General features: G+C 42.7%; 7 protein-coding genes across 8 annotated transcripts; 2 read left to right on the top strand and 5 right to left on the bottom strand.

Annotated features, from left to right (window-relative positions):
- Positions 1–596: 596 nt before the first annotated feature.
- LOC130690871 (trypsin-1-like) lies at positions 597–2,067 on the bottom strand. Its single transcript, XM_057513738.2, has 7 exons — positions 1,968–2,067; positions 1,643–1,871; positions 1,430–1,580; positions 1,196–1,318; positions 990–1,131; positions 792–911; positions 597–700 (listed from the first exon to the last, which is right to left on the bottom strand). Exons 1-7 carry the CDS (start codon positions 2,008–2,010, stop codon positions 645–647), a joined length of 864 nt encoding a protein of 287 aa, XP_057369721.1. The 5' UTR covers positions 2,011–2,067; the 3' UTR covers positions 597–644.
- Positions 2,068–2,531: 464 nt separating this feature from the next.
- Positions 2,532–4,234, bottom strand: LOC130690873 (trypsin-1-like). Its single transcript, XM_057513739.2, has 7 exons — positions 4,153–4,234; positions 3,777–4,002; positions 3,497–3,644; positions 3,216–3,338; positions 2,978–3,122; positions 2,759–2,878; positions 2,532–2,688 (listed from the first exon to the last, which is right to left on the bottom strand). Exons 1-7 carry the CDS (start codon positions 4,193–4,195, stop codon positions 2,633–2,635), a joined length of 861 nt encoding a protein of 286 aa, XP_057369722.1. The 5' UTR covers positions 4,196–4,234; the 3' UTR covers positions 2,532–2,632.
- A 730-nt stretch (positions 4,235–4,964) lies between these two features.
- Positions 4,965–6,541, bottom strand: LOC130690874 (trypsin-1-like). The gene is made up of 8 exons (XM_057513740.2): positions 6,415–6,541; positions 6,166–6,335; positions 6,026–6,096; positions 5,809–5,956; positions 5,599–5,721; positions 5,396–5,519; positions 5,204–5,323; positions 4,965–5,128 (listed from the first exon to the last, which is right to left on the bottom strand). Exons 1-8 carry the CDS (start codon positions 6,455–6,457, stop codon positions 5,073–5,075), a joined length of 855 nt encoding a protein of 284 aa, XP_057369723.1. The 5' UTR covers positions 6,458–6,541; the 3' UTR covers positions 4,965–5,072.
- A 2,021-nt stretch (positions 6,542–8,562) lies between these two features.
- Positions 8,563–10,889, top strand: LOC130690862 (serine protease 30-like). Its single transcript, XM_057513729.2, has 7 exons — positions 8,563–8,821; positions 8,909–9,532; positions 9,612–9,765; positions 9,838–10,097; positions 10,191–10,363; positions 10,436–10,508; positions 10,577–10,889. Exons 1-7 carry the CDS (start codon positions 8,707–8,709, stop codon positions 10,672–10,674), a joined length of 1,497 nt encoding a protein of 498 aa, XP_057369712.1. The 5' UTR covers positions 8,563–8,706; the 3' UTR covers positions 10,675–10,889.
- Positions 10,890–12,700: 1,811 nt separating this feature from the next.
- Positions 12,701–15,288, bottom strand: LOC130690851 (alpha-amylase-like). The gene is made up of 5 exons (XM_057513718.2): positions 15,218–15,288; positions 14,751–15,098; positions 14,487–14,679; positions 13,075–14,411; positions 12,701–12,996 (listed from the first exon to the last, which is right to left on the bottom strand). Exons 2-5 carry the CDS (start codon positions 15,095–15,097, stop codon positions 12,819–12,821), a joined length of 2,055 nt encoding a protein of 684 aa, XP_057369701.1. The 5' UTR covers position 15,098; positions 15,218–15,288; the 3' UTR covers positions 12,701–12,818.
- Positions 15,289–18,032: 2,744 nt separating this feature from the next.
- LOC130690852 (alpha-amylase-like) lies at positions 18,033–20,664 on the bottom strand. Its single transcript, XM_057513719.2, has 5 exons — positions 20,547–20,664; positions 20,081–20,428; positions 19,820–20,012; positions 18,408–19,744; positions 18,033–18,328 (listed from the first exon to the last, which is right to left on the bottom strand). Exons 2-5 carry the CDS (start codon positions 20,425–20,427, stop codon positions 18,151–18,153), a joined length of 2,055 nt encoding a protein of 684 aa, XP_057369702.1. The 5' UTR covers position 20,428; positions 20,547–20,664; the 3' UTR covers positions 18,033–18,150.
- Positions 20,665–22,876: 2,212 nt separating this feature from the next.
- On the top strand, positions 22,877–27,444 carry LOC130690860 (serine proteinase stubble-like). Of its 2 annotated transcripts, XM_057513727.2 has the most exons (11): positions 22,883–23,143; positions 23,997–24,308; positions 24,924–25,058; positions 25,239–25,357; positions 25,442–25,578; positions 25,765–25,958; positions 26,034–26,202; positions 26,260–26,501; positions 26,564–26,724; positions 26,795–26,867; positions 26,928–27,444. In XM_057513727.2, the coding sequence occupies exons 1-11, from the start codon at positions 22,996–22,998 to the stop codon at positions 27,014–27,016; spliced, it is 1,779 nt and encodes a 592-aa protein (XP_057369710.1). In that variant the 5' UTR covers positions 22,883–22,995; the 3' UTR covers positions 27,017–27,444. The 2 variants fall into 2 exon arrangements, with proteins under 2 accessions (XP_057369709.1, XP_057369710.1); XM_057513726.2 differs by lacking the exon at positions 24,924–25,058 and having other exon boundaries at positions 22,877–23,143; positions 23,997–24,443.
- Positions 27,445–27,686: the final 242 nt, after the last annotated feature.

Below are 27,686 nucleotides of genomic sequence, written 5' to 3'. Positions count from 1 at the left end.
TGTAGAAAGAGTTTCAGAATTATCTAGACGGTTTGTAAAAAAAAACCCATGGTTTTATGCAGGCATTTTTATATAAACATTTCTAAAAGTATGCTCACCTAAAAAAATTATTCGTTTTCTGTACAATGGAAAAGAGCTGTGTGTATTGGTACACTTTTCAATGTTTGTTGTTGTTTATCTCATTATCTTTTTATACACATCCGTCTTCTAACGACATGTTATGATACCTATTGCTCTAACAAGGTAGTGATAACCTATCAGGAGATGATTTGTTTTCGACAGGTCTTGAGCAGACCTTTGGACAGAGCATTGGATCCGCCACGAGTCCCCATCCGTCATCAGTCACTTGGTAAACAACTGAATACAAAAAAAAAACTCATGAAAAATCACATACGGTCACCGAGTTTAACGTATCGTTCAAAGGACGATTTGTTTCAGTTTAACGCCTGACATACAATCCTAATTTTGTACCATTGTTTGTTCCCACGGACATTCGACCAACATAACGTTACAACTATAGGTCCGTCACTCATTTCCTCATAAGCCAGTTAATAAAAAAGCATCATACATTTTTGTTTTAAATGAGTAATTCAGAATTAGCAGACTTTTGTATTCAGGCAAAATGTATGGAATACACAACAGGTTTAGCGTCTGTTAGCGGCAATCCAGTCGAGGTAGTAAGAGACTTGAGTGTAAACACCTGGAAAAAGCGAATTACAACCATATCAGATGTTATGAAAGTTATATTCCAAAAGAAACACGTTCAGTTTCGGTGATTATAAACATTTTACCTGGGAATTGGGAGTAAGTGCAAGCCTGTCCCCATGAAATGATTCCGTGTTGAACAGCATCAGCACCGGTTCCAGTGAAAAGTGGTCCTCCAGAATCACCTGGGCAATAGTTAATACGACCTATAGCGAGATGTAAAAAGAAATGGGGATGAAACACTTGCGGATGAGTTATCTATTTCGTGTTGCTACAGATATTACTATTGACTGTTTCACCGGCGCACATCATGGAAGGAAAGACAGCGATGTAATTTTCATTTCCACCGTAAGCAAGATCGCAATCAGTGTCGGGAATGACTGGAACATCAACGCTGCGAAGGACGTCCGAAATACTTCCATCAGCCTTTAGAAACCAAGTCTGAATTTATTCTGAATGTGATGAAATGTTATATAATGCGAACTCGTACTGTCGTAGTTCCCCACCCAGAAACGGTAACCATTAAACCAGCAGGAGGGTCTAATTCAGAAGTTGGGGGTGGTAAGGTGACTGGCTTGGCAGAGGCAACAGTGAGGTCCAGAGGCTCGGCCAGCTGAAAATATTATCGAACACACCCATTGGTATTTAACTACAGATCACTAAAGACAGCCCTAGCAGTTGCGAAAGACATTAAGCGTAAAAGTATTAAGATAATTAAACCTACGAAAATAAGGGATATGTCATCTTCATAAGTGATATCATCAAACCCAGGGTGTGGTAGAATGGCCGACACTTGGCGAATCTGTTCGAGGCCGCTATCGACGGACAGACTGTGCTCACCGGCAACAATACGGAAATCGGCAAAGCTCATGATTCTGCATAAGAGTAATCCAATAATCAAATCGCATTATCTTCTTTGTTTTCAACTGCCGATTACCCGACAACCCCATGAGCAGCGTTCAGAATTGTGGTTTCATCTAGGATAGATCCACCGCCCACTTGTGAGTAAATACCGTTGACACCTCGTCGCTGCAATGAAACTTGAAAGGGCAACGAGTTGGGGGCCACTTCAGTTCCACCGAGAATCCTACCAAAAGAGAATGGTCTTTGCATCCGACCTTTTAAGATTACATCCAGCGGCAGCCGTGGCATCCGCTGAGGAGCGGCTGTAATCACGACAGCAAAACAGAATCAATAATTTTCTTCAGAAAAGAGACATTTTGAAACTTGTAAAAGTAAGTAGTAAGAAGTGAGGGACTTACCGTAAGAGCAGGCTAGAAGGGTAGCGAAAAGGACTAACTTCATCTTAACTAGTTGCAGTTACTGACAAGTGTTGTTACAAAGTCCCTGGTTTCAGCATCTGCACTCTTCCAAACAGATTGAAGTTTGTTATCATAGACAAAAAGGTGAGTATGAGGGCGATTTGACATGATTGGCTCTCGTCAATTGAAAGGCTATTGTGTAACAACTGGTAGTCTTCTACACTCGAAAATATTAAACCATGAGCGAGGCGACGCTTTGCGCATATCATCTCTCGTTTCACTCATCATACATTTCAAGCGCAATTTTGCTTGCGTAAGTTAGGGAGCTTACCCAACATGGTTGGGTAAGCTATCGAAATCAGAGGTCGATTTTTTTGTTTTTCTAAACAAAAAGCGATATTATCCATTTCGAGAGCTACCAGTTAGAATCTAATTCAAAGGTCGATTTGTTAATACTCTATGACAGACACGTAAGCGTAATCTTGATTCTAAATCCCTACAGTTTTTTTCAAGTCTAAACGTTGCTACTTCGAAATTTTAGTGTTATATAATTTCACTTATACATATGCTTCTATTGCCACCCACATGGAATTATAACGTGATTATGTAACACCAATACAAGTTTAGGTACGCAACAGAGAAAAGGTAACACGAATTGCAACAAATTATTGCATGACGAGTGCGATCCATTCGATGAAGTATGACACCTGGGTGTAAACACCTGCAAAAAGAGAAACGGGAAGGAAAACTATCGATGACATGCATTCTAATAAGCAATGACAAATAACTACCTGGCCATTGGGGTTCAGCGCAACTACGTCCCCACGAGACAATGCCGTGCTGGGCGGCTGTTTCGCCAGTTCCGGTAAAGAGTGGGCCTCCGGAATCACCTTGACATGCATCCATGCCACCTATGGCGCCCAGTTCAAAACAATAAATGTAATTCAATGAACATAGTTTCATTAAAGTCTGATTGTATGCCAGCCTTAGCAACACAATCATAACATTACCATTAGTTGTATTTCCAGCGCAAAGCATGGAAGGATAAACTTGGGGCTCCGCAGGTGTACCTCCGTAATAAGCATCACAATCGACGTCAGCAACAACAGGGACGTCAACACTCAGAAGAACGTCGGAGACGAAAAGAGCTCCGTACTATATCATTTGTGAAAATCATTCGTTGATGGACGTACATGTAAATGGGTGCAATAATACAGTTTACAATGGCTCAAATACAAAACAGCTTACTCTGGTAGTTCCCCATCCTGAGACGGTGAAAATGGTTCCAGCGGGAGGATCATATTCAGCCGTAGGAGGTGGTAGGTTAATCGGCTTGGCAGACGGAACGCTCAGATCCAACGGCTCGGTTAACTTTCAATTAAAAGACACAATCAATTATATTCATAAAATCTCCTTGTTGGTTACTGCACTAGTCAGAATAGCGAAGAGCATGAAGAATTCCATCATTGGTGATTTGGTTCAACGGAATGGAAGAGAAAGGAAAATGTCCAAATCTATGTTAGTATTACCAAAATAAGGGCAATATCATCTTCCCATGTGGATGCAATGTAGCGAGGATGCATTAAATAGACTAGAACGTCCCTGTTTTGTTCGAGGCCGCTTTCTTCGCTCAAACTGTGCTCACCAGCGACAATGCGAAGAGCTCTCACCACGGCTCTGGGGATATTTAAACGAAATGTTTAGCGACCCTGTGAGTTTCGATTCGCATCAACTACAGTGAGCATTATGTGCCCATTTATATTCTTTAAAAAAATGACTTTGTTGTTTTGCCTATTTGACCAAACTTACCCATCGACGCAGTGAGCGGCGGTTAAAATGGTGGTTTCGTTTAAAATGGATCCACCACATGATTGCGTATAAACACCAGCGCTTCCTCTTTGTATCGAGACTTGGAAAGGCAACGAATTGGGGACAACTTCAGTTCCACCGATGATTTTGTCGGACGATGTGATCTTGTAACCGCCCATAATGTCTTTCATTGGAATTCGAGGCAGAATTCTGCCTTGTGCAGCAGCTGTAACGATATAAGGTCACAAGAACATATTTGTTAGTGCATCATATACTGTAGCTGTCGGAGAAGTAGGTTTCATGTGATTAACGTTTTTTTTTTTATTAATAAAGAATTCTTAGGAATCCTGTTACTTGTAATGCATAATGACCCTACCCCATCCATAGGCAAATAGCGTGACTAGAACGATGTACTTCATCTTGGCTGAAATCAGCTGTATACACTGTCGCCGGCTTGTTTTTCGTGCTGCGTTTTCATCATATTTTTATATGTGCACGTAACCAGGCGTTTTATCAGCAATGATATCTTTACGTTTAGTTCAAGCGTACTTTGTTCCTACAGCTTATTTGAATAAACGAGGCTGTTGCGTTTTGTTGAAGGGGAACGTTTTTCGTTATGAAAAGAAGTAAAGACACCATGGCGAATGCGATCAGAAATTGTGATCAGTAAGGCGACAGATGGCGGTTCCCCTGTGGTAGTTTTTGCATTTCGTGAGTTTGTTATGTTTGCGTTTCAAGAGGGTTGGGCAAGCTATACATCTGTTCACCTATTTTTAAAAAAATATACAGTATAAGATACGTCTATCATTCGGAGTGGTAGCTTACGGGCTTAAACTATCTGGATGATACGGTGATAAAATGCACCATCGTATCAATCTCAAGTGAAGTTTAAAAAGACCTCGATTTGTGAGGTGCCCCTAAACTCACGTTCGTTCATCAGGCGGTTATCGCGGTCCCATTTTTTCCGTTATCAATAGCCAAAATATTGACAAACAAACATAACGAACATACAAAACGAAAATATGGAAATACATTTTCTTGGTTTCTCAGCCCAACATCATTTAAAGGAGCAATTATACGCGCCGTTTCCGAGGAAAATAATTGAATAGCTTTGAACGATCACCTAAGAAAACTTTCCTACGTGACGGTGATTGATTCTTTATCGACCAGCAACGAAGATGAAGCAACTATCATTATTGTTTGTATTCATATTAACAAGCAGAGAATTTCACGCTTCAAAAAAATGTTGTCCACAGAAACATAAGTGCTACAGGGAGGATGCAGCCTCGTTCGTATTTAACCTCTGTTGGCGGCGATCCAGTCAAGGTAGTAAGACACCTGAGTGTAAACACCTGTTTGAAGGAAAAAGAGACCATCGATGAAACAAAGGAAAAAAATAAAGCCTCGTGATTTTGTTAGAGTCTTACCAGGATAAGCGGCCTGGGCACAGCCCTGACCCCAGGAAACGATACCGTGCTGGACAGCAGAGGCACCAGTGCCTGTGAAGAGTGGGCCGCCAGAGTCACCTTGGCACGAGTCGATACCACCTGAGCAAAAACATTGAAATCAATTTATCCTTTAAAAATGATTAAATCCCTGTTTGGGATTGATGAACTTACCGTTTGGTCCTCCAGCGCACATCATGGAAGAGGTGACAGAGCCTCCGTAAGCAGCGCTACAATCAGCATCAGAGATGACGGGAATATCGACGCTGAGGAGCACATCAGAGATACTGCCTCCTTCCTGCGTATTCAGTAAAAACATGAAACCCCATTAAAGATGCATATAAAGTTCTGAATTTAGAGTGTAGTCGAATACTTACGCTAGTGGTTCCCCATCCGGAAACGGTGATGATGGTTCCAGCAGGTGGATCGAATTCGGCAACAGGGGCAGGTAGATTAACGGGCTTGGCAGTGGCAACGCTCAGGTCAAAAGGCGTAGTCAACTAAAGTTAAATTTTAAATTCAGACGAACCTCTGTATAAAGTCAATGTTTGATTTCATAGAATCATGCTTCGTTTCAAAATACTTACGAAAATGAGAGAGATGTCGTTCTCGTAAGTTGCTGAGTTGTAGTTGGCGTTCATGGTGAAACGTGAAACGGCGGAGATCTGCTCATTTCCGCTGACTTGTGATAGGCTGTGTTCACCGGCAACGACACGTAGTCTGGCAATGTTGGCACTAAAGGATTTTTAACAAATCTTATTGAATAACAAATTCCACTTTCAATTGTTTAATAATTGGTTATACCCATCAACGCAATGAGCGGCATTGAGAATGATGGATGCGTCTAGGATAGAGCCACCGCAGATGTGCGAATACTTTTAAATTTTGCAAGAAATTTTAATAATAATCTGCGAAGTTAAAATTGTTAAAAATTATGTTCTTACTGCGCTGTTGGCCAAAAGTCCACGTCTCTGCAGGGACACCTGGAACGGGAGAGAATTGGGGGCGACTTGGGTTCCGCCAACGATTTTCTCATCCGGAATCAGTTGGAATCTGCCGCTCATCAACACCGAAAGAGGCAAGCGAGGCAAGGTCAACCGAGTGTTTGGGAATGCTATAAGTTAAAAAGCCAAATTGAAAACATTTGCTTAAACCAATAGTTTTTTTCCGTAGCGCATTTGATTGTAACTTACCGGCAACGCAAGCCAAGAGGGCTACCAAGATAATGAACTTCATTTTGGAAAAGTCTTGTCTTACTGTCTGCTTGACATGGAGAACCGACTGTCATTTTATAAGTATCCAATGCTTCTTAATCTACTTCGGAGCTTATCGATTTGGGTTTCTACATTTGCGTTTGGATCTTGCGCCACCCATAGGCATACAGTTTAATATTTGTGGGACGAGACTCATCACAATTCCGGATCCAGGCAGTTTATTCATCGGACTAACTCGGGCGTTATCTTATATTGTCACATCTTTTTTTGTCTTGTTTTCATTAGCCTGTTTTCAAATACCTCCGTGCGTCAGTTGTCATTGTGATTTAATGCATAAATATTGTTATCTTGAAATTGTTGTTTTACCTCAATTCCTTTAGTCTTTGTTGACAAACAGCTGAGCCTCTTTCATGTCCTGCTTGAAAGTCGGACTAACTTCATCGGTAACAGAGCTGTTGATGAAATCGTCAATTGACTGCAACGTCATTGCTTCCGCACCATATAGGGCGCAATAGAACTCTCTGCGCAATAGAAACTCTGAATCATTTTCGATAGAACTGAAAGGACGCACGTCATTAGTGGCTGATAAGAATCCGTTTAATTTCCGTGTGGCCACTCACAAGTTTACGTGCGTCTCTATTTCGTTCGTTAAAGCAAATAAAGAAAAATAGAAAAAAAAATATTACGCTGCGTCAGGCGATGACTGTCAAGCCAACACGTATTCGCATAAAAGGGAACGTCTGTCACAATTCCAAATGAATAATGAGCAAACTGAGTAGCCGGAGAAGAAACAGGTTTTTTGCCCTTTCGCTTTCGGAAAAACGTTCCCCAAGCACGTTTTCCTTTTTTTTTTCTTTACGCTGTTGACTATCTTTATATCAATAGGAACGCACTCAGGGATTCTTTTAGCAACGTTATCCCGTTGCTCTGCATATCTAGAATCGTTTGCCAAATTTCACGGTAATCCACGCGTTTAATGCGCCAAATATAAAGGCCAAGGTTCCAACCGAACATTCAACTCTCTCACTGGCAATCGCATCAGTCTAAAATCTCACTTTTATTTTTCTCGGTATGGAGGTTAAAACGCTTTTGGCTATTTTGACACCATCTCAACCTTTCGAACCAATTAATTTCGATTGCATCTTTTTTTTTGCGTATTGTACAGCGCAAGAGTAAAAGCGAGAACCGCACTATCGTGACTTAGTAGGAGAACAATCATCTAATGACGTCTCATTACCGATGCGTGACTCATACGAAATAAAGTGCTGCATGCATCGTTTTTTTTTCTTCTTCACTCCCTTCATTTCTCTATGTCTTTCCCTCGAAAAAAGAAACCGCAAAGAACAAAAACGCAAAAACGAATCTGTTCGTTGGCGTCCAATTGTTAAGCAATTCCTTTTACGGTCTGTTCACTTGTAAAAGTAATCGTATAAGAGACACACCGTAATTCCTCTATCCCTATATTTTGCCATAGCCTACAGTACTTCATTAACTAAAAAAAATATGGCATCATAAATAATAAAGAAGCTCTCTAAATGTATACAGTGAGAGAGGGCAACGTCCCTTTATTGTGAATAGCAGATAAGATGGATAACTGCAGCAACATCTGCAGCCATGTAACAAAGAATATACCGCATGCAAATTTATGTTTTTGAGCGTCATTCGACGAATGGAAGACGATGAATTCCAGGACGCAGTTGCCAAATACTTTTGAGGCTCTTCCATATGGATTGCGTATACAGTTTCTACCTTGAATTTTGTGAACCGCAATCGCGACGTACGACAACCAGCAAGACGAACCTGTTTTCGTAATTACAAACAAAGGAAAATAACCAGTCATCTAATCAATGTTCTTTTGTTAATGTGTAAAATGGTTTTTTTTTGTGTGTGTGTGTGCAAAATGAATCCGCTAGTTGCTGAACGAATAAGCCAGCGGGCGCATTGGATGCAGACGGCAACAAGCCAAACAGAGCTGAAGCAGTCAAGGACATCTACCTTGCTACAGCATACGTGCACGAGACTAACCAGTATTCATCTATTACGCTATACACGCTGTTCATAACAAACGCAAGTCCTTGATAAAAAAAAAAAGAAAAAAAAAATCAACTAGCCAGTTCACTTTCCATTTGGGCATTCTCGGTCGATCACTCGACTCAGTCGCTCGTGAGCCGCTGCTCCGGCCGAATCGCCATCGACATTGCGCTCTACGTAGCACTTCCATCGATTGTGGTTGATATAGTCAAATAACTTGTTTACACATCGAAACGATCAATGCAATTAGACAGCCCCAGGTCTTGTGTGTGTTTGGTGTTGTTGTTCATCGTAGCGACCACCGGTAGCAAAATGACACACTGGTTACAACAAGAATCTACTTCTGAGCAACCAGGTTAGAGTATTTCTAATTAGCATTTCCCATCATTCCACAACAAGTTTCTCCTTTCATTTCATTGTTTTATTTTTTTCCCCGTCGAAGACGAAGACCCTTCTTTATCGAAAGACGCTTTGTGGAGAGTGAAAAGGATCGTCACTAAGACATCTTCGATAGCGATGAAGGATCGGATGGCGACCGTCGGAGCATCCGTCGAGAGATCCAACGCGCTTCGTTCTCATTTAGTAACGCTGATCAGCATGCTGCGCAAAGATGGAGGTTTCAGTGATTCGGCCAAAGATCGCGATCCTGCGTGGAAAGCGCCAGACATCCGTCTGGCCACGCATTTAGTGGCTGCGTATTATTTACTGAAAGACAACGGTTTCAAACCACCGCAGGCTGGCAGAAAATTAAAAGGCAACAGCGACGATGATCGTCTTCTTGATTTCATGGCCGCCTGTTTCGTTTTGTTCAGCAAAAATTCCGGTTTTATCCGGCTGCCGGATGCCAAGCATTCCGAGCCATTATCGCCAGACGAAGAAGACGATTTTCTGCGCGAGCTTACGGCCCTCTTCTTTGTTCTGTCCAGCGGTGGTGATGTGTTTAAGATGCTCACTTCTACTGTGGGCGCCAAGCAAGCAGGGGGCGACCTCATCCATCAGCGACAGGTGGCGGTGGATTTTTCCGTGAAGCTCAGTCAAGCCAATGGTCTCAAGTTGCCATTCAAAGGTCGGTTAGCTCATCTGTTTACCTCATCGTTGAATGCAAATCTATTCCCCTGCCACTTCCGCTTACCAATCGTTACCAGGATGCGGAGAGAATCGAGATGAAGACAAGCGAGGTCAAAACGACTGGCCATGGATGGTCGCATTGTTGGCGTCCAATCAAAACAACCGACTCTTTTGTGGGGGAGTTCTCATTAACGAGTGGTTCGTCCTTACAGCCGCCCACTGCTTAAACGAGTGAGTTGTCTTTTGTTTTACTGTGTTATTTTGAGCTTGATGACGCATTTTCTCGTTATTGTTTTACGGCAGTAAACGCATAGAGGAAGTCACCGTTAGACTGGGCGAATTTCACTTCGGATGGCCAAACAACGACCGGCGGGATCACGACGTAGAAACGTTTCAACTGCACGAAAAGTTCAATAAAACCTCGTTCGACAACGACATCGCCGTCATAAAACTTTCGGATAGAGCTGACATGAGTGACAGAGCCGGACGTAGTGGTAACATTTGGCCCATATGTTTACCACCTCCGGGAGTTCAATTAGAAAACAAGAACGGTTACGTTGCGGGTAGGTTTTTGTTTTAAAATTTCTCTTTCAAACGTCCCTACGTAAATTTGTATGTTGTTCCTGATTTGTGTCATATTCTTTGGCATATAAAAGGCTGGGGCAAGACTTCGCACGGGGGTTACCCCAGCGAAGTTTTACTGGACGCCAATCTACCCATTTGGAGACGTGACGAATGTGAGCAAGTGTTCCACATTAGACAAGATCCAATCGACTATCGATACCAGTTCTGTGCCGGCCCAAAAGACGGTGGTGAAGATGCGTGTGATGTATTAAAAAACAAAAACAAATTATACAGCCTCAGTTCAAGAGATATTGATATAAATATTGGCAATATCTAGGGTGATTCAGGTGGACCTCTTATGTACAAAATGGATTCTGGTCGATGGGCGGTAGTCGGAATCGTCTCCTGGGGTACAGAATACAATCATTGTTTTTGAAATCGTTGAAATAGTAGTGTAAGTCATCCTTGGAACTAACAGGTATCGACGGAAAGTGTGCGGTGGCTGGACAACCAGGTGTCTACACAAGAGTATCGGCTTATTCCGATTGGATCTATCGCCAAATATCATCCAATTAATGTTTGGGAAATGGAATATTAATTCAATTTTCCAAAAATTTGCCTTTTTTTTCAATGTTAGTATCTGCCATGGCCAGCACGAGTTTCCTGTTATGTTATTTATAGATTTTCGTACTCATCATCAACAGTTTTCATAAACGCGCATTCTTCTTTCAAATATTGTTGTTTTTCTTTTTTGTACTGAAAAAAAACTAATAAAATCTCAAAACATGCAATGGGTGAATAACAAAATGTGCGAAGTGTAACAATGGACAAACGCCGACAAGTTTAGTTAACGTGATATTTAGGACACTCTTCGATATCGTTCTTTTGTCATCTATTAAAATAGTCTATAGCTTTCACTTTCCTGCCTTCTGAAAAATGATCATAATTTTGGGAATGTGAGCTACCTGCACTGGTTATTTTGGAACTCAAGGACGATCGAAGTTATTGCTCTCGCAGAAATATTTAAAGTGATGACGCATCGCCTTGATCGTGACCTTCCTGGTACACGCTGACGGTCACGACGTATTTGCATAGGGATGAGCTAAACGGTTTTGTTTGGACGCACGATTTCAAAACACTTAAACTGACAACGCCAGACCTAAAAGCAATTCTAATAAAGTACGGTAAAGACATGGAAAGCTAACCGTAATCACCACTAAACTTAACTAAAATAGACTGACCTACATTTCGGTATGATTTCGTGAAAACGCATGGGCGACCTTTGAAATGATTCACATTTAAGGTCCTTGGAAACGAATGGTTAAGTTAATGGGCAATCCACGGAGCGCGAATGGCGAAATCAATGGACCATCAGCTTATATAAGATTAATGTTCATCGTTACCTTAGGCTCCGATGTTTACTTGTGTAAGTCGGCTGTTGGCCAATAGACAGTCCAACATTTGTTTTCAGCACGTGGTTTTCACTTTGTTTACATTTTTTTTTTGTTCCAAAGCGTCCTTCGTACGTGACGATTGTTGATAAAATATTCTTTGTTAAACAGATTGGAGGAAACCGGTTCAAATTCGTAGACGCAGCGCACGCGTACTTAACAAGGTCGAGTGAACTATGCAAACTTCGACACACATAACTAAGCATATTTACATTTGAGTGTTTACTCCAGTCGATTCAAAACTATTAGGGACACCTGAGTCAAAATGCTTCATCAGGTGACGTAGCGCTATGCATAAGCACACTAAATCAACCGTCATAATAAACTAGTCATACAAAGTTACGTGACAAAGTATCATCCATTCACCGTTAAATAGCAGTAAGTTGAATTTGCCACGTTGAAGTTGGTGTCGAATAGCTCCCCGGTGATGTGTGCTGTCGGTTTGTGTGTCATGACCATCGTAACCATTTGCAGTGCTGGCCTCGGGATTTTTAGCCTTGACGGTCAGCCTCGGATAAGCCGAATTATTACATAATGTGGAACAGCCTTTGAAAAAGAGCGGCACGTCGTAGAGAGGTCAACCCTATTTTGGTCATTGTCTTCCGGTCAAAATCAAAATAAACGTCCCTGCCTTGTCGAATTGTTATGCATACACTGTGATTCCAATGCAAGCCAAAGAGGCAACTCAGATCGATCGAGCACAATCCCTTACGGGGAGTTCTACTAAAGGAAATCAACCACAACAATCAATGCCTGAAATGGTTTTATTAGAACTTTTACACCAGTAATTACGATTATTATCCTTAGTTAAAAATTGGCAAAAGATAATGCCCGTTACGGTTATTAGCGATTACGTGTATAGCCGTGATTGCGCACGGGCAGTCATTAACAGGCATGTATAATTATGACGTATGTTCAACCGCAAAAAACTAGATTTTGAACGCTAATGTATCATCGGGTAAAGTATAGCTGCCTCCTCAGGTAAAGTCTCAAACCTCAAAAGGCAAGTTACGCCATGTTCTATGAGTAAATTTGAGCTGTAATTCATGTCGATTGTTCACCGGATGAGTGAAAACGTGAAGGATATCAGTTCAATATGATGATGTTTGTTTGCTTTCTAAAACCTCAAACGAAGTAATACTACGAAAGGGTCAATTTCAAACATTAAATGTATTTATATATCTTTTAAAGGTGGCATGTCGTTTACTGGTTTCAACGACAAACTAAGAAAGTAATCGTCTTCAACAGCTAAACGATTTGCGTTTAAACTCAAAGTTTGGATCGTGGTCGATTAACCATTCGGTGATAGAGGTCCCAGTCACCGGTGGCGTTCAATTTGGCGTCGAAAAGGTCCGTGGTGACTTGAGCTGGTGGTTTGTATGTCATGACCACCCAAACTACCTGGCCGGGTGATGTGGCCTCCGAATTTCTAACCTTGACGGTCAGCCTAAATACGAACAAAATCAAAAATTTTGCGTAACATTAAACAATCATGTGATTCGAAACGTCTTTTTAATCCATGTACCATCCGGTGAAATTCGGAGTATAACTTCCTTCGGTGCTCGGTGCTTCACTGTGAACCAGCGTATTATCATTGTACAATTCAATTGTAACTGGATTCAAAGGGTCGGATAAGAAAAGATAGAAAGTAACGGGAGAGGAAGCGGCTACGAAGATCCTTCCGACCGTGCGCGTTTCGACGGAATTGGCCGGCAATTTCCCGCCTTGCTGCAAAGACAGCGGATGACTGTCACCCAAATCGTCTGCCATTTCCCATTCTTGGGTCGTTTCTCGGACTGCAGGAGTGTGGCCGGGTGGAGTCAGTGGGCCCCAAATGGCGTAACATCTCCTTCCGCCCGGAGCTTCTCCGTTACAAGGTGGAACTTTGATAGTAACCCTCCTATCTCCGCCGACTGTGGCCGTTTCGACCGTTGCCCCGGAATGATCTTTCAATACCGTCCCTGCCGGGAAATCCGTTGATACAGTGGCCGTCTGCCAAACGGTCCAGCTGTCGGTAATTCCGATGATAGCCTTAGCACTTCGTTCGATGACCAGCAAATCAGCTGATCCGTACGGCACTTTGTAAGCTCCTTCTTTGAAGCGGAGGTGTTGATGGCACCAAATGATGTTGGCAATGTCTGACCGAACGGGCAACTGGGCGGCCGATTTAGGATCGTGAGTAAAACGATTTCCCAGTTGTCCCAAATCAAAGAGATCTTCCATAAAGACGGTGGGAGTTCCATCGACAGCGAAGGCCACAGCGTAAACGGCCGAGAGTCGCCCGTCGTAGGGATCAATGTGAGCGGCCAATTCTTGGGAGCTGTCCCAGCCGTTGTAGTTACCATCAGTCGTGAGAATGGGTCTGAATGTGTCGTGATTGTTGACAAAAGGTACAGTTCGCAATCGATTGCTTTGTTGCGATCCTGGAATGGATCCCATATCGAAAAATCCATTTCCAGTGATGACGCCGTAAAGAGATCCTCGAAGACCAAAATCAAAAGTTCCTGCTCTGTTCTGGACGCTGTTGCACCAATTGTCCAACTCGCCACCTCCTCCAACGTATTCTCCTACGGCGAACATTCCGTCTCCTCCACTGGCCCATCCGGCGCTAGTTTGCAGATTGTAGAGGAAGTCTTCCATCGCTTCCGGGAGGAAATGTTTGACAGCGTCAAATCTCCACCCATCAATGCCCATTTGTTTCTTGTACCAAATGAGCCAACTGCGCATTTCATTGCGCATGTAATCGGATCCTTGTGTCGGATTGTAGGCTGCATTTGAACTCTGTCCAGTAGCGCCTGGATAGTAGCAAACATCGGGACCCCAATATCCAGCGCAAATGTCTCCATCCCTGCAATCATGTCCCTGTAGGAGAACAAGAATTAACGATGACGTCTTCGTAATTGTTTTGTTTTATTATGTTGATTTTTAATTGGTTACGGGGTTGTTGTGAAAGTTTTGCCAATTCTTTGGGAATCGTCCAGCTCGCGAAAGGTAATCGCTGGCAGTTTCCGTCGTGGCTGGTGTGGCGAAACTGACGTAACGGAAATTGGTGTACTTATCGTTCCATCCAGCGGGATCAGATCCACCGGAACCGTCTGAAGCACCAGCTCCAGTGACGTGATTGAGTACGCTGATTGTACGTACCGAATTTTTAGAGATTAAAAACAAATGCGGAACACAATCAAATGAAAATGCTAATACCCGTCCTGGATGACGTCGATTCCGTTGGCGTGCATGACGGCCACCATGCGGAGAAGTTCATCCTTGGTGCCGATGCGTGTTCCAGTGAAGCCTTTCTGATACTTGTCTCCGAGGTCGTAATGGTCGAATGGCGCGTAGCCGACCCAATAGCCAGGATTCTTGATTGTCGGTGGTACCCAGACAGAGTCTATACCAATTTCGGCCAATCTTGGCGATAGCTCCGCCAAATAGTCGGCCCAGGCGTTCGGATAATTGTTGTTCCAAAAATCCCACCAGAAGCCTTGCATTAGAACTCTGCTTTGACCAACACCCAACAGCAACCCAATCACCAGCAAGAACAACTTCATTCTGACATTTGAACAAGAGTTCGATTAGCATTTTCTATGTTGGTTATGGGAGTGAGATGAAACCATCGTGAATTCAAATCAAATGTTTTTCATTATTATAATTTCCTCCTACGAATTTACCTTGAAAATAGAAGTCGGACACGCTTGGTAGGAATTTAGTTGTGTTTGTCTTGCAGAGTCACTGCCAACTGTTTGGTTGCTGGTGTTTTTGTATCGAAATCGAATTGCGTCATATGTTGATAAGTTGGTCAAACATTTCTCGATCTTTCTGCTCTCATCGGCTAGGATTTGTCAGGTGTCATAGATAATGTCACGAGTAGATTTGCTGCTTGCCCTGTTGGACCTTTCAACATTTGTTTGCTTTAGTGAACTTTAACGATGATATCCTACCTCTTGTTTTTCACCTGTTTTTCGAGCTTTGTTTGATAAACGGCGCATGTATGCTACAGAGCATAAGTGGACTTTCAAGCTGTGAGTCCACCGGGTAATGTCTACGATTTAGCGCTATCGGTGTACGTGATCATTATGTATTCAGAGCATCTGTGAAGAATGATTTACTAACAACCTATTTCAAAGGGTGCAATAAACAAATAGGCTGGATATGCGGGAGTAAGCTTATCTCAAATTCAAAATGAAACGAACTTGATCCCGCTGCTAACCGTGAGATGGGGATTCAGGTGGACCTCTTGTGTACAAAATTGAATCGGTCAGTGGGCGGTAGTCGGCATCGTTTCATGGGGTACAGAATACAATCATTGTTTTTGAAATCGTTGAAATAGTAGTGTAAGTCATCCTTTGAACTAACAGGTATCGACGGAAAGTGTGCGGTGGCTGGACAACCAGGTGTCTACACAAGAGTATCGGCTTATTCCGATTGGATCTATCGCCAAATATCATCCAATTAATGTTTGGGAAATGGAATATTAATTCAATTTTCCAAAAATTTGCTTTTTTTTTAAATGTTCGTATCTGCCATGGCCAGTACGAGTTCCCTGTTATGTTATTTATAGATTGTCGTACTCATCATTAGCAATTTTCATAAACGCCTATCCTTCTTTCAAATATTTTTCTTCTTTTTTTGTAGTGAAAAAATAAACTAATAAAGTTTTAAAGCATGCGATGGGTGGATAACGAAGTGTGTGAATTGTAACAATGGACAAACGCCGGTAAGTTTAGTTAACGTGATATTTAGGGCACTCTTCGACATCGTTCTTTTGTCATCGACTAAAATAGTCTATAGCTTTCACTTTCCTGCCTTCTGAAAAATGATCATAATTTTGGGAATGTGAGCTACCTGCACTGGTTATTTTGGAACTCAAGGACGATCGAAGTTATTGCTCTCGCAGAAATATTTAAAATGATGACGCATCGCCTTGATCGTGACCTTCCTGGTACACGCTGACGGTCACGACGTATTTGCATAGGGATGAGCTAAACGGTTTTGTTTGGGCGAACGATTTCAAAACACTTAAACTGACAATGAGAGACCTAAAACTAATTCTAATAAAGTTCGGTAAAGCCATGGAAAGATAACCGTAATTACCACTAAACTTAGCTAAAATAAACTGACCTACATTTCCGTATGATTTCGGGAAAACGAATGGGCGACCTTTGAAATGATCCACATTTAAGGTCCTTGGGAACGAATGGTTAAGTTACTGGGCAATCCACGGAACGCGAATGGCGAAATCAATTGAACATCAGCTTAGATGAGATTAATGTTCATGGCTACCTTAGGCTCCGATGTTTACCTGTGGAAGTCGGCTGATGGCCAATAGACAGTCCAACATTTGTTTTCAGCACGTGGTTTTCACTTTGTTTACTTTTTTTTTTTGTTCCAAAGCGTCCTTCGTACGTGACGATTGTTGATAAAATATTCTTTGTTAAACAGATTGGAGGAAACCGGTTCAAATCCATAGACGTAGCGCACGCGAACCTTAACAAAGTCGACTGAACCATACAAACTTCGACACACATAACTAAGCATATTTACATTTGAATATTTACTCTCAGTCGATTCAAAACTGTTAGGGACACTTGAGTCCAAATACCTCATCAGGTAATGTTTGCGCTATGCATGAACACACGAAACCAATAGTCATAATAAATTAGCCACACAAAGTTACGTGACAAAGTGTCATCCATTCACCGTTAAATAGCAGTTAAGTTGAATTTGTCACGTAGAAGTTGGTGTCGAAAAGCTCCCCTATGATGTGTGCTGTCGGTTTGTGTGTCATGACCATCGTAACCATTTGCAGTGCTGGCATCGGGATTTTTAGCCTTGACGGTCAGCCTCGCGTAAGCCGAATTATTACATAATGTGGAACCGCCTTTGAAAAAGAGCGGCACGTCGTAGAGAGGTCAACCTTATTTTGGTCATTGTCTTCAGGTAAAATTCAAGAATAAACGCCTCTGCCTTGTCGAATTGTTATGCATACACTTTGATTCCAGTGCAAGCCAAAGAGGTAACTCATATCGATCGAGCACAATCCCTTACGGGGAGTTCTACTAAAGGAAATCAACCACAACAATCAATGCCTGAAATAGTTTTGTTAGAGCTTTTACACCAGTCTTTACGATTATTATCCTTAGTTAAAAATTGGCAAAAGATAATGCCCGTTACGGTTATTAGCGATTACGTGTATAGCCGTGATTGCGCACGGGCAGTCATTAACAGGCACGTATAATGGTGACGTATATTCAACCGCAAAAACTAGATTTTGAACGCTAATGTATCATCGAATAAAGTATAGCAGCCTCCTCAGCTAAAGTCTCAAACCTCAAAAGGGAAGTTACGCCATGTTCTATGAGTAAATTTGAGTTGTAATTCATGTCGATTGTTCACCGGATGAGTGAAAACGTGAAGGATATCAGTTCAATATGATGATGTTTGTTTGCTTTCTAAAACCTCAAACGAAGTAATACTACGAAAGGGTCAATTTCAAACATTAAATGTATTTATATATCTTTTAAAGGTGGCATGTCGTTTACTGGTTTCAACGACAAACTAAGAAAGTAATCGTCTTCAACAGCTAAACGATTTGCGTTTAAACTCAAAGTTTGGATCGTGGTCGATTAACCATTCGGTGATAGAGGTCCCAGTCACCGGTGGCGTTCAATTTGGCGTCGAAAAGGTCTGTGGTGACTTGAGCTGGTGGTTTGTATGTCATGACCACCCAAACTACCTGGCCGGGTGATGTGGCCTCCGAATTTCTAACCTTGACGGTCAGCCTAAATACGAACAAAATCAAAAATTTTGCGTAACATTAAACAATCATGTGATTCGAAACGTCTTTTAATCTATATATACCATCCGGTGAAATTCGAAGTATAACTTCCTTCGGTGCTCGGTGCTTCACTGTGAACCAGCGTATTATCATTGTACAATTCAATTGTAACTGGATTCAAAGGGTCGGATAAGAAAAGATAGAAAGTAACGGGAGAGGAAGCGGCTACGAAGATCCTTCCGACCGTGCGCGTTTCAGTGGAATTGGCTGGAAGCTTTCCGCCTTGTTGCAAAGAAAGCGGATGACTGTCACCCAAATCGTCTGCCATTTCCCATTCTTGGGTCGTTTCACGTCGGGCAGGTGTGTAGCCAGGCGGCGTAAGAGGGCCCCAAATGGCGTAACATCTCCTTCCGCCCGGAGCTTCTCCGTTACAAGGTGGAACTTTGATGGTAACCCTCCTATCTCCACCGACTGTGGCCGTTTCGACCGTTGCTCCGGAATAATCTTTCAACACAGTTCCTGCCGGGAAATCCGTTGATACAGTGGCCGTCTGCCAAACTGTCCAGCTGTCGGTGATTCCGACGATAGCCTTAGCACTTCGTTCAATGACTAGCAAATCAGCTGATCTGTGCGGTACTTTGTAAACGCCTTCCTTAAAACGAAGGTGTTGATGACACCAAATGATGTTGGCGATGTCCGAACGCATAGGCAACTGAGCGGCTACTTTAGGATCGTGAGTGAAACGATTGCCTAGTACGCCCAAATCGAAGAGATCTTCAATGAAAACAGTTGGGGTGCCATCCACAGCGAACGCGATGGCGTAGGCAGCCGAGAGGCGTCCGTCATAAGGATTGATGTGAGCGGCCAATTCGTGAGATGAATCCCAGCCGTTGTAATTGCCTTCCGGCGTGAGGATCGGTCTGAATGTGTCGTGATTGTTAACGAAAGGGACGGTCCGCAATCGGTTTCCCTGCTGAGATCCTGGAATGGACCCCATGTCGAAGAAGCCATTGCCAGTTATCATGCCGTAAATCGACCCGCGCAGTCCGAAATCGAAAGTTCCTGCCCTATTCTGTACGCTGTTGCACCAATTATCCAGTTCGTTACCTCCTCCAACATATTCCCCTACGGCGAACATTCCGACTCCTCCACTGGCCCATCCGGCATTAAATTGTAGGTTCCAGAGGAAGTCTTCCATCGCTTCCGGGAGGAAATGTTTGACAGCGTCAAATCTCCACCCATCGATGCCCATTTGTTTCTTGTACCAAATGAGCCAACTGCGCATTTTGTCACGCATGTAATCGGATGACTGCGCAGGATTGTAGGCGGCGTTGGAACTTTGGCCGTAAGCGCCCGGATAATAGCAAATGTCGGGGCCCCAATATCCAGCGCAGATGTCCCCATCCCTGCAATCATGTCCCTGTAGGAGAACAAGAATTAAGGATGACGTCTTCGTAATTGTTTTGTTTTATTATGTTGATTTTTAATTGGTTACGGGGTTGTTGTGAAAGTTTTGCCAATTCTTTGGGAATCGTCCAGCTCGCGAAAGGTAATCGCTGGCAGTTTCCGTCGTGGCCGGTGTGGCGAAACTGACGTAACGGAAATTGGTGTATTTATCGTTCCATCCAGCGGGATCAGATCCACCGGAACCGTCTGAAGCTCCCGCTCCAATGAGGTGGTTAAGTACGCTGATTGTGCGTGTCGAATTTTTAGAAATGCGTTCTGTATATTACAATCAAAGGAAAATGCTAAATACCCGTCCTGGATGACGTCGATTCCGTTGGCGTGCATGACAGCCACCATGCGGAGAAGTTCATCCTTGGTGCCGATGCGTGTTCCAGTGAAGCCTTTCTGATACTTGTCTCCGAGGTCGTAATGATCGAATGGTGCGTAACCTACTCCATAGCCGGAATTCTTGATGGTCGGCGGTACCCAGACAGAATCGATTCCCATTTCGGCAAGTCTGGGCGATAGCTCTGCTAGGTAATCGGCCCATGCATTAGGGTAATTGTCGTTCGAGAAATCCCACCAGAAGCCCTGCAAGAGAACCCTGCTCTGACTTGCGCCAAACAGCAACCCAATCACCAGCAAGAACAACTTCATTCTGAAATTTGAACAAGAGTTCGATTAGCATTTTTGTGTTGGTTACGGGAGTGAGATGAAACCATCGTGAATTCAAATCAAATGTTTTTCATTATTATAATTTCCTCCTACGAATTTACCTTGAAAATAGAAGTCGGACACGCTTGGTAGGAATTTAGTTGTGTTTTTCTTGCAGATTCACGGCCAACTGGCTGGTTGCGGGTCTTTTTGTATCGAAATCGAATTGCGTCATATGATGATAAGTTGGTCAAACATTTCTCGATCTTTCTGCTCTCATCGGCTAGGATTTGTCAGATGTCATACATAATGTCACGAGCAGATTTTCTGCTTGTCCTATTGAACCTTCAACATTTGTTTGCTTTAGTGAACTTTAACGATGATATCCTACCTCTTGTTTTTCACCTGTTGTTTCGAGCTTTATTTGATAAACGGCGCATGTATGCTACAGAGCACAAATGGACTTTCAAGCTGTGAGTCCACCGGTTAATGTCTACGATTTAGCGCTATCCGTGTACGTGATCATTATGTAATCAGAGCATCTGTGAAGAATGATTTACTAACGACCTATTTCGAAGGGCGCAATAAAAAAATAGGTTCGAAGTGCTGAAATAAGCTAATCTCAAAGTCAAAATGAAAAGAAATTGATCCCGCTGCTAACCGTGAGATGGGGCCACATACCGAAACCTGAAGGAAATAAACTCTATGATATTAGCTGTTTGAATCGACAACGAAAATTGTATGAGGACATTTCACGTTACTCAGTTCGCATCGGGTGTGGTTCACCTGCGATCATTGAAAACCGGAAGGAAATTGCAACATCCGTTGGGTCTGATAGTTTCCCTTGAAACTGGATTAAACACAACAGCAAACGTAATTATGACAATGAACAAAATGAAGCAACAAATTTCATACAAGAATCAAATATCATTAAACAAATTTTTATTCATAGCTTCGCGTGCCAATTTGAATGAGCGTTGGAGCTGGTAGTTTGCGGATGGCCGGACAGGTTCGGAAATAGCAATGCGCTGTTTGTATAGGATTCCTTTTGGCCAATCGGAGGTAACCTAAGACTGATAACAATCAATTGGATGAAAAAAAAAAATGCGTCAATCGAATCGTCCAAACCGATACGTACTGGAAACTTGCCAAATTCGAAATGGCCTTGCGTTTCTATCATGACCGGATCCCGACGCATATTCATCAGAAATCCCGGAATTTTGGGAAACCCCGAAGAATCAAAACGTGCGTTAGAGATTTCAACATTCAACCCAACTTTCTGTTACGTTGAAAACCCTGAAGCGTCATGAATTGTGCAAAAAAAAAGAGAGAGATACACATTTCATACGTCATAACCAAATAAAATTGTATTATTAACCACAATGATCAATCAAAGAATAATAACTAAACCCCAATTGGTGATGTTCGTAAATGTAGTTTGTCGGTCTTTCGTTTAAGTCGCCAGCGATTAAAAGCCTCCCTACGTTTGCGCATCTGTGTGATGACGTTAAGACTCTTTTACTTAAGCTTCTCTTACTTTTGAAGTGCGTCAGGTGTACCGGAAACAGTTCATTAATAAAGCAAAATGACGTCAAGGCCTTTTTTCTCTTCTTTGCCTCGTCTCCATTTTCTTTTCAGAACTGGGAAAAGCCCGAGCGTTTTGCACTACGAAGACATGTGGAATGGAAGAACTTTCACTTTTTTTCGAGCCACCAAGACGCACAGAATCCGGTAGGCAGATATAGGACGGCTACTCGAAAAATGGGGGGGAAACCCGGATTCGAAACGACGACCTTCAACCAAAAATATGTAAAAACGGAGAGGCAATTTTCTTTTTACGTCAATAATTATTTAAAAAAAAAAATAGGAAAAAGATGCACTGAACCCAAAAATATTAGGGAACTTCCCCTTCTTTTTTTTTTTGTCTGCACAATTTTAAAACCCATCCCATTAGAGCACCCCTGAAAATAAGAGTAAGGGTATTCCTTTTTTTTTGCTTACCTGTCACACCTGAATTTGTTCACCTAACCTCTTCTCTTCGTCTCTTTTGACAGTCTCCGTGAAAATTCTCACTGACCTCAATTTCCTTCACCTTTCCTCCTCTTCCTTCGTTTTATCATCGCTCTTTTAGTCTTTGAATTACATGTAGTTTCTGGAATACACCTGGTGATTCAATCAACCTACGAGCCCAACTCTACAGGCCTTGAAAATTCTGACGAATGCGCCAGGTATAAAGCGATCATGCATGTGGGTGTACGGGAAAAGAAAGGATACAATGAAGAGAGCCAAGGTTCTAGCTGAAGCGGCCATTTCTGTTCAGCACGTAAAGCCCTTGATGCTGACCAGCCTCAGTCTCTCGTCAGCTGCCAAAGGTGTCGCAGGTGGACCGCACTGCGTCTCTTTCAGGCCCTTCAGCACATTTTCATACAACCACCGGCCTGTTATTTCACTTTGCGTGTAACATTTTTCAGACTTCAAAAGGGTGCGGTTTACGTGTGGCCTGATTTTTAGTGTTAATTAACGCGATTCAGCCTCGTGTGTGATTACCGTGTACAAAAAGAAAACCAGGAAATGACGGAGTTGTCAGGTGCATCACGTTGGAAGGGGATCTACTTAATTATCGGCCTTATTGTAATGGCTGAATTAGTGACAGTCAGCGGCCGTGGTCACATTGATTATCAATCGTCTTTCGGACCTAAAGAACGCAGGAAACGTCAAGGTGTGTCTTTTCATTTGATTCGAACGATTCAAACGTTAATCGATTTGATTTAGCACACGAGCTTGAGCCAGTTTAAGTAACGAATCGTTTGATGCAAAATCTGTCTGAACAATAACGTTCATAAAGGGGGAAGAAGAGTCAGCTGGGGGGGGGGGGTTTAAACTCTCTACCTGGGAAGGTAGAGAACAGAGTATGGCGCAATGTAAGAAAAAAGAACAGCCGGCGGTCAATTTTTTTGTTTCTTTCTTATTCATTTTATCCGCTTCTTTTTTCGTTTGTCGTTCGTCTTGAATCTGCGTTGCCTGATTGTCTTCTTTTTCCCTAAAGAAACAGTTTTCCATGTTGTGCCTTGTCACGAGAATCAGGAAGAAGAAGCGAAGGTGGAAGCCATTTGAACGAAGCGATAAGATAAACGACGCCCTTGCATTTTTGTCGGCCAGCTGCTTTGCCGAGGTCTTTTAGCAACCTACCTGGACACGGTCTTTTTGCTTGTTTGAGGGACGACATATTCCTTCATGTGAGAAGCTGATATCCTTGGATTTGTCGGCTTTCGATTCCTGAAAATGCCTCTGCCAGTTCGGGCATTACGTTTTTTTTGTTCTTCATTTCAAAACGCGTATTACGAAATAGCTTCTATTTCTGTGAAAAGAAATCTTTTTAAAGAAAAAAGTGGAATGCAATTTTAAGTTTTTTTAACGAGCTTTTAATGCTCGCACATTTTCTAATACCTTTGGTATACCGTAGTAAGCCGTTGGCAAAAACATAATCGTATTAGAACATTTTGCCCAAGGACAACGTCATTGATCTCGAGAAATATACTCAAAAATAAAAATGAAATTTAATTATATTTCAGTTGGTCAAACGGACGCGTTTAGTTTACTTTCTTCGCTGAGCCGGCCAGCAGCTGCCGGACCTTCATCTACGGCCGCTCCGGGCGGAAGCGGTAGCGGGAAGCAATTGGACCTCGGGAACAACGCGTTCGGTGGCCTGATTGGTGGGATTTTCAATCAAGCGTTGAGCAATTTCGCACGACCGACTCAAAACGGAGGAGTCAACATCGATCTGGGTGCGCTGGCCAACCCGCAAACGTGGGCCAATTTCGGTGGTAATAACGGCGCTACCTTCCCACCGCCGAATCCACATGGAGGCGACGTTAGTTTTCCCGGTAAAGTTGCAACCGCCAACAAACCGACGACTACTAAAAAACCTAAAACAAACAGCAAACCCGTAACGACAACCACTAAACAACCGTCGAATGACGTCATAGTACCAAGCTTGACGAGTCTCGCTGACGTGCCAGGTTGGTGATGGTCTCTGCGGCTTTCTATTTGATTCACTTGAATTAAACTAACAAAGTCAAGGTCTTCTCTCTTTTTTAATTGTACCCATTTATTTCTTCTTTCTCCTTAACTAATAACAGCACAACTTTTTTCATTCAACAACCACCTGATTGCAAAGGCAAAGCCCTAGTTCATTAACAAATTGTTGACTTCTACTTGACGTACTAGCTGATGTTAATTTGCACAACACGCGGCTCCTAAGGTGTTCTAATATTTACATCTAATGTGTGAATGATCCTCACTGTCATCTTTGGAACTGGACGGTGTTGGACGGGATCATTTCCCCTTCGACATGAAGAGCGTTAATGACGAGGTGACGGATAACCTGACGACAGTCGAATTTGAAACAACAACAACATGCTAACTTGTTTTTTTTGCAATGAATAATCATTTCTTGCGTGCCTTTACTGTCACCTCGGATCGATTGGATGAAAATGAAGGAACAAGACCCAATAACTTCTTCCCGGGCAATTCAGACTTTTGTCGCCAACGTCCACATCATCGACGATGTCGGCCAGGAGGGGGACCCGGAAACGGACAAGGTCGTCCAACTCAGGCTGTCAACTTACCTGACGGTATTGTCAATAAAACTGAGAGTAACAAGAAATCCGCGTGATTTTCACTGGATAAAAAAATTTGTTTTCGAATTCCTCTTAGTTGCACGTAGATTGTTGTAGTATCTTGACGTTAATTGATCAATTTTAAACGTATCAGTAGTTGAAATTGCTCTGATTGCACTGAATTTTTATTTGCAGAACTCAAAGGCATCACGTGGGCTCAATACATCGACAGCTCGTCAATGCTGTGGCTCCCATACGACATGAACGTACCAGGATTCATTCCCGGCCGGGCTTATTATTTGGGATTTGGCAACGTAACGAAAAACTCACGTGATTTTCTTAACTTTTTTCAAATTCTAATCAAAACTTTCTACACCAATTCCATGGAAAACGCGCAGCCGGATTTCGCATACCAGACGTGTTTCACTCCACTGAGAGCGACGGGCCGTTGTCGGTTTGTCCAGCATTGTGCCCGGCCCGAAATCATTGCCTCGTTGAGTTCCTTCCTCAGTTATGCCTGTCCCATCGGCAGCGAGTGAGTGCTTTTTGTTCAGACACGTCAACGTCTTGAAACATTGAAAAGTCTTAACATTCTTTAGACAAAGTGTCCAGCTGTTTTTTAGAAACCGGCCATCTTCTTGTATAGACAAAACAAAATCGGACATTGTTATTCATAGTTTAACTCTCCCTTTCATTTTCAACTTTTGGTTTGTGTCGACAGTTATATGGGGGTCTGCTGTCCAGACAATACCCAGCCAACTGTCGTTACTACTCAGCCTCCACCCCCGCCTCCACCTACACTCGCACCAGAGACCACCACAGCTGCACCTCTAACCACGACCACCACCGTAGCGCCTCCGACTACCACGGCTGTCGCAACTGAGCCCAGCACCACAGTCGCAGCGGTTAGAAAAGGTTATTCTCGAAACATACCTTGATGTTTTTCATCTGTTTCTTTTAGACATTAACGTTTAAACAATTGACGAATAGGTTGCGGTGAGCACATGAAACAGACGACAAGGATCGTTGGTGGTCAACCGGCTGATAAGGGTGAATGGCCATGGATGGCCGCTTTGCTCCGCGACATGACAGACCAGTATTGCGGTGGAGTGCTCATCACTGACCAGCATATCCTCACCGCCTCCCACTGCGTCGACAAGTATGCAAACCTTTTCTTTTTTCGTACGGGACGTGAATAACGAATTTGCATGTCTAGTTTCAAACCGGAGGAATTGACGGTGCGGCTGGGCGAATACGACTTTTCTCAGGTGAGCGAAGCTCGTCGTGATTTCGCAGCGGAGGCTATTTACATGCACGAGTCGTACGATCGCAGGACGTACAAGAACGATATAGCTCTGATCAAACTGAAAACGAAAGCCACTTTCAACAACGATATTTGGCCCATTTGTTTGCCACCGTCCAACATTGTTCTCGAGGGTCAAAGCGCCTTTGTTACAGGTATTTCTTTTCATTGTGTCCCACCTTTCGGAGTGTATTTAAAATCCAATTGTTTCAAATAGGATGGGGCACAACTTCGTACAGTGGCCAGTCTAGCGACGTCCTTTTGGAAGTGATCCTACCCATTTGGGCGTTGGCCGATTGTCAGAAAGCTTATACTCAGCCCATCAGCGAACAGCAGCTGTGTGCCGGATACAGAGCAGGTGGCAAGGATTCTTGTCAGGTAAATTTCATATAAAAAACAAAAGTGAAGTCCATCGCAGTTCAATTTTTTTTTTCAATTCAACTTGCAGGGTGATTCCGGTGGGCCGTTGATGTACCAAATGTCTACGGGTCGATGGGCCGTAGTGGGTGTCGTTTCTTGGGGTGAGTATAAATCGTTTAATTTTCAATTGAATTTTGGCTAAAAATATGAACATTCAACAGGTATCCGTTGTGCCGAGAAAGACAAACCGGGCGTTTATACTCGAGTGACTTCCTATTCCGACTGGATCAAAGCCAAAGTGTTGGCTTAAATTCAAACACGCAACGGCTTACTACTTACAAAAGAAAACTATATGCATTTAGAGCATCGTGAATGTTTCGGCTTTGACATTATTATATTTTCAAATGGTTGCCTTAAAATCGTCGAAATCGGAAAGGGGGGGGATTGATTTACTTCTATCAACATTTCGGGTTGAATCGAACTGCACGGAAATCGCAACAATGGAACTTTCAATGCATTTATACAAAAAAAAATTTTCATCGCTGGCGAAAACGTTCGAATGGCGCTGGGTGTTGCCACATTCTTCGTTTATTTGCTTCTCCTTTTTTTTAATGATTATTATTCTATAAATATATATACGTCTACACGCAATGAAAATCTGCATCGTGTCTAACCAGTTTGTGTAAGAAAAGTTTGCATTGCTCGTGAGAAATTACATAAATTGTTGTTGTTGCCAAAGCACCGCTTTCGTTATCTAATCATTTTCCTTTTGACATTTCGAATGTGACAGGCAATAGGCACCTCGCCAAAAATAGAAAACGTGTGCACGATAAACGCGGGATGATTGCGTGGCGTCCGCAATGGCGTGAGAACCCACGCACCTTCCTCTTTTCAACTGAAATCAAACTCAAACAAATTTCAATTCATCAAATGAAGGTGTAAAATAGACAGGATTGAATACTGTTCATTCGTTTTAAAAA

The sequence above is a fragment of the Daphnia carinata genome, chromosome 1, assembly GCF_022539665.2.
Source record: "Daphnia carinata strain CSIRO-1 chromosome 1, CSIRO_AGI_Dcar_HiC_V3, whole genome shotgun sequence".
NCBI classification, from domain to species: domain Eukaryota; kingdom Metazoa; phylum Arthropoda; class Branchiopoda; order Diplostraca; family Daphniidae; genus Daphnia; species Daphnia carinata.
The sequence above is the reverse complement of the archived record's forward strand: the minus strand, read 5'-3'. Positions and strand labels throughout refer to the sequence as shown.